Source organism: Psammomys obesus, unplaced genomic scaffold (assembly GCF_907164565.1).
Source record: "Psammomys obesus unplaced genomic scaffold, mPsaObe1.curated_primary_1811, whole genome shotgun sequence".
In the NCBI taxonomy this organism is placed as follows: Eukaryota; Metazoa; Chordata; class Mammalia; order Rodentia; family Muridae; genus Psammomys; species Psammomys obesus.
This window is the reverse complement of record NW_026591598.1, coordinates 14,194,092-14,205,056: the sequence shown is the minus strand read 5'-3', so window position 1 is coordinate 14,205,056 and position 10,965 is coordinate 14,194,092. Positions and strand designations below refer to the sequence as shown.

Sequence of the window (10,965 nt, the reverse complement as noted above, 5' to 3'; positions counted from 1 at the left end):
TATTCCTGCCTCGAGTTATCCAAAGGCCTCAGAGGCCTTCCAGCCAGTGGCCAACAGGGTATAGCAGCATTTGGGAGCAGATTGCTATCTGCAGAAGCAAAACCACACAGCCACCCTTCTGGTTGTGGGATAGTATGTGGGTGCCAGCAACTGAACCCGGGTCCTCTGCAAGAACAATAGGTGCTCTTAACCACCAGGCCATCTCTCCAGCCCCGACATTTTCTGTTTTGTTTAGAGATGGAGTTTGGGGCTGAGGGTATAGCTCAGCTGGTAGAGTGCTTTCCCAGCAAGCATGAAGCCCTGGGTTCGAGGCTCCCCCCACACACACTGTGTCAGCCGGCCATGGTGGTACAGGCCTATAATCCCAAGTCTTGAAGGTGGAGTTGAGAGGATCAGAAGTTCTCAACTACACACAGAGTCTGTCTACCCTAGGTTACATGAAACCTTACTTTAAAATACAAGAAAATTGCCAGGCAATTTGGCACACACCTGTAATCCCAGCACTCAGGGAGGCAGAGGCAGGCAGATCCCTGTGAGTTTGAGGCCAGCCTGGTCTACAAAACAAGTCCAGGACAGCTAAGGCTACACAGAGAAATCCTGTCTCAAAAACAAAACAAAATAAAAAAACTAAAACAAATAAACATAAACAATACAACCATAAAATGGAAACGAAATAAAGAAAATAAGGAACAGGGTTTCATTATGTTGCGGAAGCTGACTTTGAACTCCCAGAATCGGGTGGCTCTCTTCAGCCTCCCAAGCCACTGGAATCGCAAGTGAACAGCACCATGCAGGGTTTGATATTTCTCCCCTCCTTCCTTCTGTCCTTCCTTCCCTCCTTCCCTCCTTCCCCTCGACTCTGTGTGGGGATGGCAGGCCAGGCCTCCCACTACGCTATACCCACATCCCCAATCTGCTATTTTTCAGTAGGGCAGAAGAAACTCAAAAGCTCTGTCAGCCCACTGTCAGGACAAGACCCCTCCGATCTGTTGCTGGCATTCTGTGTAGGTCTGTCAATAAGGACCGACATCCCAGAAAAGCTCCCCCACAAGCCAACCATTTTTCATGACTAATTATAATTGGCAAAAGAACCCTCCCCCACCCCACCCCTCCTGCAATCCCTAGCCTCATCCAGGGCTCAGCATTTTCCTTCATTTGAGTTTTTATTTTTGCTCCGGGTCACATGGTCTGTGCTTCCTGCTTGTTCTTCCTCCCCTTGTCCACTGCCATCCTGGTGGGTGGTTCAGTCAGCAGAACTATAAAAACCAAAAGGCAAAAGTGTAAGAGGTCTCTTGGACTCTCAGACAGGAAGGTGGATTCAGCCAGATGTGGCGGCGGCATATGCTGCTTTTCATCCCAGCACTCAGGAAGGAGAGGCAGGCGGATTGCTGAGTTTGGGGCCAGCCTGGTCTGTGTGAGGACAGCCAGGGCTGCATAGAGAGACTCTGTCTCAAAACAGCAACAAAAATACCGTGATTGTCACAGACTGCTTGGCTGGATTTTAGCTCTGCCACACGGAAGTGGACGTTAACAAAAAATGCTGTGAGAAGACAAAATGCAGCCGGGAGATGGTGGTACATGCCTTTGATCCCAGCACTGGGGAGGCAGATTTCTGTGAGTTCCAGGACAGCCAGGGCCACACACAGAGAAACCCTGTCTTAAAAAAACAAAACAAAACAAAACAACAAAAGAAAGAAAGAAAAAAGAAGACAAGCTGCAACTTCTCTTGCGTCCTGCCTTTCCAACCGACACATAGGGGCACACAGCATGGCCTTTTCCACAGCAACCATCACTACTGAACGCTGATCTGTGCTGGGCTGCAGTAATATGCTTAAGCCCATTTCACACAGTATCTTTTTCGTGTTCTTCTTAAATACACTTTTATAATTTTGTGTGTGTGTGTGTGTGTGTATGTGTGTGTGTGTGTGTGTGTCCCCGTGTGTTTTACTGGAGGTCAAACTCAGGGCTTCATACACATTAGAACATGCTCTAGTACTAAGCTATACTCCCAAGCAAGCAGTGCCCAGAGAGGATTCTGCCTGTCCTCCATGGCAGAAAACTACTCCCTGTCTTATCCCCATGTGACCAGGTCGAGGGCTCATGGCTTCTGTAAAAAACTTTGCAGAGGTCTGGTGGAAGTGCTCAGTGCTCTTGTTTTTCCTCTCTCTGTGGTCCCCCAGAGGCCAACCCCATCCGCGGTCAGCCGAGGGCCTTGCCCACACTATAATAAACTCTGAGCTGCCACCCACCCCAGCTGCTACCAGGCCGACTCTACATGGGACCCTCTTCCTGCCGGCCAGCATGGGACCCTCTTTCTGTCCGCAGGCATACTATTCCTCATGCAGGACAGCACCTGTGGATGGGGAGGGAAAAAGATACGCGCATACGGACCTTCCAGCGGTTCCCACATTCATTGCATAAGACAAAGGTGGTCATGGGCTCGTCGGCACTGCGTGTCTGCACCTAACGGAGAAAAGAATCGTTCGTGAGGTCACGCCCCACTCTAGGGCCGCCGTGGCTCTCACCGTCTTCCGAAGCAGGTTCAAATCTCTAGGTTGGCATTGATATTTATTTTTTCTCTTTCAGGAAGGTTTTCCCATGTGTCCTGGACTGGCTTTACCGTTCCCCCACCCCCATCCTCATGTCCTTCAGTCTCACTCATGCTTGCCAGTGATGGAATTACAGAGATATGCTACCAGCCTGGCTACTCCTGATGAGCCTTGCTTGTTGAGCAAATATGAGAAATGAAGAGAGTTCTAGAATCACTAAATATGAGTTAGAATTCAAGATATTGGTACTCCAGAGATAGAACCTAGCAATAGGGCAACCTTGGGGCTTAGGAAAGGTCCCCCCACACACAGTCTGCTATGGTTCCTGGGTACCTTCAGCCTCAGGAACCCCTTAGTCATCACTGAACAAGCTCACTGGACTCGCTCAGAAAGATTGGGACCCACACAAGAGATCCCAGCACTGAGGCCAGAGGATCAGAAATTCCAGGGCAGCCTTAGCTTCAAAATAAATTCAAGGCCCTATCTCAAAATAACCAAGTAAGAGAAAAAGAAAAGAAAGGTTTGGCTCTTAGCTCAAAGCCTTCCTGCTACCAGCCTGTCTAGGCACCTTGACCTAAGCTATTGAAAGGGTTAGACTAACTTTGTAACCTGTATGTCTTCTAAAGCCTATAGTTTTGAGTTTTAGGTTCAGGTTAAGCTAAAGCCTCTTAGTACCTTTCCAGAGAATGGAAAAATGTAACCCTATCTATGAGGACAGATAGAAAAAAAGGCAAGCAAACAATGACCTTCACTCAGCAAAAAGAAAAACTCCTGTCTTTGAGATAGCATTTCTTAGCAACAAACCTAGACTTCTTCTGAGTAGCTTTTGACCTCCAGCCAAAAGTCTGCAGCCCCTAATCTTCAAGGATGAGCTAACCACCCCCACCTTCAATTGCAGCTGCATCCACACTTGGCAGGACTGGCCAAGCTTGAGCACCTAAGACTAACCAATTATCTTACTTTATAGCTTCCTCATCCAATCCTAAATTGCCAAGACTGCAACTTCAAATCTCCCGCAATTTTTCTTTTAAAAACCTAAAGGCCTTTGTCTCCCGGTACCACTCTTTGCTGACCGGCAGGGGTGACCCCATTGCACAATGGTTAATAAACCTCTTGCTTTTGCAACGAGTCTTGGTCTGGGGGAGTTTCTGGGAAGGGCACGATCTTGAACTCCTGAGCTGTGAGACCCCAGATTTTACACTATCAAGTCATCCCATCTGAACCTCAGTTTTCCCTGGGCTGGGTTTCACCTTGCTATGCTTCCTTCTAAGGCCTGTGACTCTCCTAAAGTCTGCGCCCAGCAGCGTGCATGGAGGACAGTGTGGCACAGGCTGGGGACCCCGGCGTTGGCTTTCACTTCAAGACAGGACACACTGGCCCTGCCCCATGGATACACAGCAGCTGATTCCACCCCCTGAAGCCACAAGGTGGTGGCATCTCCTGGCTTGCCCTTCACCCAGTGGCCTGGAGTGCTCAGGTCTGGTTCCTCTCAGCACCTCCCTGGGCAGCTCTCTGCTCCCCCTGCTGGGACCCGCCCCGCCCCGGCCCACTCCTGCCCACCTGGTTGTAAGTGCAGTTCTTTTTCTTGCACTTGTTACAGCGCAAGAGGTCGGTGGTGGTGCCGCCTGTCTTGGCCATCTGGTGCTCACGGATGGCCTCTTGAGTCATGGCGTTCCTCAACTCCCTCAGCTCGTCACTGGCCATTTCCTGGAGAGAGATGAGTCCGATGGGGATGGGGTGGGGGAGGGGGAGGCTCCGCCCTTTGCCAGGTTTCTAGAGTCTGAGCTGAGGAGGTGGTACCTAACTGGGTCAAGAACATAGAGCTAAAGGAGGGGTCGGACCCTCCTCCTAGTGGCCCCCGACTTGGGGAAGGGCTGTTCTGGGGGAGTCTCCTCTCCATCCTGGCTGGAAGGCCCAACCTGGGAGATTTTGCGGGGTCAAGGTCGGCTGGGTGTGTGTAGGACAGCAGCAGGTGCTCATGGCTGGAATTAGTACCATGGGATTCCTTCAGGACTCATCCTGCCTGCCAGGCCTTAGCCTGACTCACTCGCCCAGCAGCTGATCTGGCTGCTGCTCCCCTGTGTCCTGTAGCCTCCTGCTCTGGACTTTAACCCAGTACCTGCTCCAGCTCTGAATGCTCACTAGTCCTGTCTGCTCGTGGGAACCATGGCCTGGGGGCTACACCCCCCAGGAGGTGCCCACAGGAACCAGGCTCACAGGTCTGAGTACTCACTGTGGATACAAACCTCACACAGCTGTTCGAGCATCATCCAGTCCCTTCCCTTTCCTATCTGACCCCTGTCCACCTAACCCCCTCAAGCCTCTCCGAAAGGACAGACATGTATGAAGGCAGCAGCAGTTAGAGTGGGTTTTCGGATCAGAGTGTAACCTAGGCTCAGGTGAAGGGAGATCTGCTTCAGCTAATCATTATTTTGCTATTGTCATTATTTGTTCATTTGAGACAGAGTCTCACATATCACAGGATGTCCTTGAGCTTGCTATGTCGCCCAGGCTGGCCTTGAACTCCCTGCTTCCACCTTCCCATAGCTGGGTTTACAGGTGTTTTGTTGTTTTTTTACCATAGCAACCTGGACTGGCTAAGACACTGCAAAGCTAAGTTGCAATTTCTACCTCTGCACAGTGTTGTCATTTACAAAAAGTCAGGCCAGCAAGGGGATGTGTCTGAGTTGGTAAGGTCCTGGGTTCAAAATCCTGACTCAGTTCCAACAGGAAAAACAGAAAGAAAGTAAGTTGAACCTCAGTCATGTGCCTGTAATCCCAGGACATGGGAGGCAGAGGCAGGTGGATATCTGTGAGTTCAAGACCAGCCTGGTCTACATGGTAAATTCTAGGCCAGCCAGAACTACATAGGGAGGCCCTAACTCAAAACAAATGAACCACTACTACAAAACCCAGACCTTTTAAATGGGAGCACAGTGGGGCAGCAAGATGGCGCAAGAGGTAACGGTGGCACCAGGGCCTGGCTTTGGTCTGTGGCGTCCACGAGCTAGAAGGACAGATCTGACTCCTGCAAGTTGTCCCCTGACCTCTACACACGCCCTGTGGCCTGTGTGCGCCCTCCACAAACAAGCAAAGGGAAAACGAGCCAAGTGACAACTCTGATCCCCGGTTGGTACAGGGGGGCCAGGTTCCTGGTTATCCCAACCCCGGGGCTGTTGTCTGGGGTGCCTGAGGAAAGCACGCTCCTGCCTCGGGAGTGCACACGCATATGCCGACACACTCGCTAACCGCACGCTCACATTCATTGCACACTGCCTACTCGCGGCACGCCCACCGTGTGGTAACTGCATCATGCACATCATAGCTCAACACACAAACGCTCCACACCTCACCCACAGCACACAAAGCTGGCTGTGTCACACCCACACACCAAACGTCTTACCCACGCATTTCTCACACACACCACACACACTCTGTAGATCGTGTGTCACACACACACGCTCACACACACACACACACACACACACTCATCCCAGATGCTCATTCTGTATAACCACGCGCAGGGCATGTACACATCCTCTACTCTGGACCACAAAACAAACAAAAAAACAAAAATAAAAAACCTACGAATCCCACCCAGTCCTTAGGGGCTTAATCCCCTTCTCTGGGTCTCTTCAATTCTGCAGCATTTGAGGACTGACAGGGAGTCCCCCGGTAGCTCTGGAAGCAAATCCCACCCAAGGATGTGCCAAAGGTGGGGTTTGAAACAACTGGTCAAATACCCATCTGTCCAGTGATTATGGTCCTTAATATATTTGAACTTGTGAGAGGAAGGCTCTGTCCATTGAAAGACCTAGATCGTGTCCCCAAGGTGTCACATGCGTTGCTGTTAGAGCTTGCCGCTGGCAGGGCTCTGGCTGGCCTCCCTGACTGACCCCGTGCACTGCCAGGTTGCCCCAGGTTCTCCCCCTTGCTCTTCAACAGCCCTCCTTCCCTCACTGCACCAAGACCCTACAGTCCTCCTCACCTCTGCTGTCATCTTGGCGATGAGCTCTGGGGAAATGGCCCCACTGAGCACGTTCCGCCTCAGGCCTGGGTTCCTGGGGTCCTTTAGGTTGCTGATGCGGCTGCGCACACGGTTCCGGTACTTCATATCCGTGCTCTTGAGTTCCTGGTAGATATGTAGCTGGGTTAAGGGCCACCTTGCCATCCTTGGAGGAGCTCGGGGAATGGGAGGCTGCTACAGGGGTCAGGAGTCATCTCTGTAGCCTCTGCTTAAAGGGCATCTGGTTTGGGCACTGAGATCGGCCAAGTATCAGAGACAGGAACAGCCTCCAAGAAGAGGCCAGACTGCAGCAAGCACCGTGGCATCGGGGGATTGGAATAGGCATGCTGGTTTGTCTGAGTCTCTCATGTGACCTCAGGTGAGTCACATGACTTCTGTGCTTCGGTTCCCTTCTTCTTCTCCTTCATTTATTTACCTTTATTTTATGTGAATTGATGTTTTGCCTGTATTGTCTATGTGAGAGTGTCAGATCTTGGAGTTACAGTTGTGAGCTGCCATGTGGGTGCTGGGATTTGAACCTGGGTCTTCTGGAAAAGCAGTCGGTGTCCTTAACCACAGAGCCATCTCTCCAGCCCCAGTTCCCTTATTATAAACAACAACACAGATAAAAACAAAACAACAAAACAAACCAGGGCTGTTAGGAGAGATCGTGCACAAGGAACCAGTGTAGGGCATGGAATACGTCAAGTGCTCTGCATTCAGGAGGGCTACGATGAGGATGAGGATGATGAGGGAGACATCTAGTGTGAAGGGACCCCAGAGCTGAGGACCAGCTGTCAAAGGAAAGGTCAAGAGACGTACGTTTCAGGCCCGGAGAAGTTAAGTGCAAAAGTGAACCATTGGCACCTGAGCATGGTTGTGGCGCACACCTTTGATCCCAGCACTCAGGAGGCAGAGGCAGGTGGATCTTTATGAGTTCAAGGCCAGACTCCGCTACAGAGCAAGTTACAGGACAGCCAGGGTTACACAGAAAAGCCCGGTCTCGAAAAACCAAAACCAAAACCAAACCAAACCATGACGCCACTGAAAGCTTAGCACGGTGGCACACACCTTCAATCCCAGCACTCAGGACAGAGGCAGGTGGATCTTTGTGAGTTTGAGGCCAGCCTGGTCTACACAGCAAGTTCCAGAACAGCCAGGGCTACAGAGACCCTGTATCAGAAAACCAAAAAAAACCCAACAAAAACAAAACAACAAAATCCAGGGGCAGTCCTGTTCTCCCCTCCACCTCCAATTTCTTTTGAGATGTGGTCTCTTGTAGCCTGGCATAGCCTGGAGTTCTCTGTGTAGCTGAGGATGAGCTTAAACTTCTGAATCTCTAGGCTCCATCGCCTGAGTGCTAGAATCACAGGTAAGCATTATTCTCCCAAACCAGCTACATCCCAGCCTCTCCCCAAGGAGTCTGCTCAGAAATCTCCCCTCCTCTTAGGCACAACCCTTCGTCACAGGGACCCACTCTGGGAATGGCTGGCCAGTTACTTCTCCCGCAAGTGGATGAGGAAAGCCAAGGCTTAGAAAGGGCTCAGGTGAAAAAGAGAGAGAGAGAGAGACAAGAAAAAAAAATTTATGCTAGTTGTGGGGGCACATGCCTTTAATCTCAGAACTCAAAGAGGCAAAGGCCGAAGAATTGCTGTGAGTTCGAGGCCAGCCTGGTCTACAAGCCAAGGCTACACAGACAGAAACCCTTTCTCAAAAAAAAAAAAAAAAAACTTTTTTTTTTTTTTTTGAGAAAGGGTTAGGTCCTTGAGGGCAGATTCCTAGTGGGGCCAAGGCTGCAAGTCAGGCCTCCTCTACGGCAATGCTCTGTCCACTTGAAGGCAGGAAGTCACCCCTGGCTATGGACCACAGTTCCATCCAAGCCCAGTAGCTTAGATCCTCCCCTCCAAACATGGAGCAGGACTAGGGAGCTCAACCTCATTTTCTTGGTTTCCTGAGCCACTGCTGGGAAAAAGCACAGCCGAGAGAGAGCAGCTGACTGTCAGGAACTGGTAGAAAGGATGTGGCGCTGTGGCTCTGGGCCCATTTTTGTTTTAATGTCATCTGTACAATAACAGGGTGAAAATATCTGGGCAGTGGTGGCGCTCCCCTTTGATCCCCGCACTCGAGGAGGCAGAGGCTGGAGTATTTCCAAATTCAAGGCCAGCCTGGTCTGCAGAGTGAGTTCCAGGACAGCCAAGGCTACACAGAGAAACCCTGTCTTGAAAAACAAAACAACAACAAAAGAATGTGCCATGAAGCATTCAGGAGCCAAACTGTAAGTTTAACACTGCCATTCAGACAGAACTCCTGTACTGTGGATCTGTGGGTCTGTGGCCTCTCTCTTTCCTCCTGTACACACCAGTACCACAGATGAGGATCAGGTGGAGAGCAGTTCTGGGGACTCTGGGACCCTTCAGAGGCTCACGCCCAGGTCACACCGATTAGGTCAGGCTCACTCCACAGACGACAGACCTTTGAGGAACACAGAGCATATGAGGCCTGTATTCATCCTCCCCTCCACCATGATAAAAAGCTGGGCAGCTTGCTGTGGCTTCCGCTCCTCTCCTAACAAAAGAGACAGACCATGGAGAAAGCAAATGAGGAAGAAAGACAGATGTAAAGGAGACCGGGCACCAGGCCACCCCTTCTGCTTCAAACTGGGCAGGGAAGCCACTGACCATTCTGCAGAAAATGAAGATGACGTCTTGAGAGCCCGAAGCTCTGGGTTCCTGAGTTAACAGAAAAATGGTGAGAATGTATTTGCTGAGAGACTGGGAAATGCAAAGTTTGCTGAGGTATGGCTGGATAATCAATGAACAGTGGTTAAGAGAAACCACGAGAGAATATGCCTGGGGACTAGGGCTGGCTCAGGCAGGAGACAGAAACAGGCAAGTTGGCTGCCCACAGTCTGGTCCCTGGCCTCCCAGGCAGACCCAGTCACACATCTTATGTGACACTGAAAATCCTTTTCTCCTGGATCTTCCGGTTCCTTTATTCCATACTTCATCCCAGACATGCAAACCTTTGTCTCCAGTAAGAGAAAGTACAACATCCTTTCAATGGGGAGCAACTATTTGGCCCAAGAACCAAATCTTCTAGTGTGGGAGAGCGGCATTACAGTAAGTCCATCATCTCCACGATGAAAATCAAGAGGTAAGTGCTGGCCCAGGCCTGTAATCCCAGCACTCAGGAGGCTGAGGCAAGCAAATCTCTGACTTTGAGGCCAACCTGGTCTACAAAACAAACAAAACAAAACAAACAAAAACCAGGCAGTGAAATGAATAAAGTATATGGAGAGTTTAAGTATATAGAGCTGCCGGACAGTTTGGTGAGTGCCTTTACTATCAGCCTCTGGAGGCTGAGGCAGGCAGATCTCTGTAAGTTTGAGGTTAACCTGGTCTACCTAGAGAGTGAGTTTTGGCAAGCCAGGGCTACATAGTAAGTTTCTATTTTGTTTTTTTCAAGACAGGGTTTCTCTGTGTAGCCTTGGCTGTCCTGGACTCCCTTTATAGACCAGGCTGGCCTCGAACTCACCGAGATCCACCTGCCTCTGCCTTCCCTAGGAGGTTCTAGCCTTAAAATGTACTTTTTTTTTTTTTTACATAGAACGGCATACCGAGGCTTCCGGTCCAGCTCTGATGCCCTGGAGCTCCCAGCTTTAGTTTCCTTGTCTATACAAGGAGAACACCAGCATGTCCCACAGGGACAGCAGGGAGGACTAAAAGAGTCAAGAGGGGTCAGGTGCCTGCTCAGTGGCATCACAGAGTGCAACTGGGGAGCTGTGTCCATCAGAGGAGGGAGGGCAACGCTGAGGATGAGGCACGCTGCTCTCTGTTCACTCAAGGTCTGGGAGGCAATGGCTTGACCAGCTGTATGACATGGTCTGTCTGGCCCAGCAGCTGAGCACTCCACCCCCCGATTCTGAAGTCACACTTTCAGGGTTCAGACTCCAGCTACATTTAGCTGCAGGAGCTTTGCCAGGTGACAGCACCTCTCTGAGCTTCTGGTGCCTCACCTGCAATTGGATGAACCCAGGGAACCCACTGATGGACTGGGCAAGACCTAACAGTGTCAGCTGTACTCAGGGGCCCCGGTTCAAGGACAGGGCAGGGAGCTGTCTTCAGAGCTGCTCCCACAGCTCTGCCAACCAGACAGGCTAGGCACCTCAGCCCCACGTGACATGAGGATATGGTCTTCTATTTCAGAGGCCAGCTTGTCACAGTTGACTCCATAGTCCTTAAAATCGTCTAAAAGAGAAGGGGGAACAGACATCAGCCCTGCTTGACTTTGCCAGGGATGCCTGTACCCCTGGTATTCCTGTACCCCCTACTGGAGATTCTGCCTCAATAAACAAACAAATTAGACTCTAAACAAATAAACAAATACACAGACAGCCTCTCCCCTGCTGCT

General features: G+C 50.7%; 1 protein-coding gene and 1 long non-coding RNA gene across 3 annotated transcripts in view; both read right to left on the bottom strand.

Moving 5' to 3' along the window:
- Positions 1-1,144: 1,144 nt before the first annotated feature.
- The window catches only part of Tcea3 (transcription elongation factor A3), a 28,232-nt gene continuing 18,411 nt past the window's right edge, over positions 1,145-10,965 (bottom strand). For both annotated transcript variants that reach the window (XM_055610882.1, XM_055610881.1), the window contains exons 7-11: positions 10,747-10,802; positions 6,538-6,693; positions 4,110-4,256; positions 2,392-2,463; positions 1,145-1,256 (exon numbers count right to left, since the gene is read on the bottom strand). In XM_055610882.1, coding sequence (XP_055466857.1) covers positions 1,248-1,256; positions 2,392-2,463; positions 4,110-4,256; positions 6,538-6,693; positions 10,747-10,802 — 440 coding nt within the window. In that variant the 3' untranslated portion in view covers positions 1,145-1,247. The remainder of the gene's footprint in view (positions 1,257-2,391; positions 2,464-4,109; positions 4,257-6,537; positions 6,694-10,746; positions 10,803-10,965) is intronic.
- Positions 7,469-10,737, bottom strand: LOC129679602 (uncharacterized). The gene is made up of 2 exons (XR_008720571.1): positions 9,234-10,737; positions 7,469-9,120 (listed from the first exon to the last, which is right to left on the bottom strand). It is a non-coding gene; the product is annotated as an uncharacterized LOC129679602 (long non-coding RNA).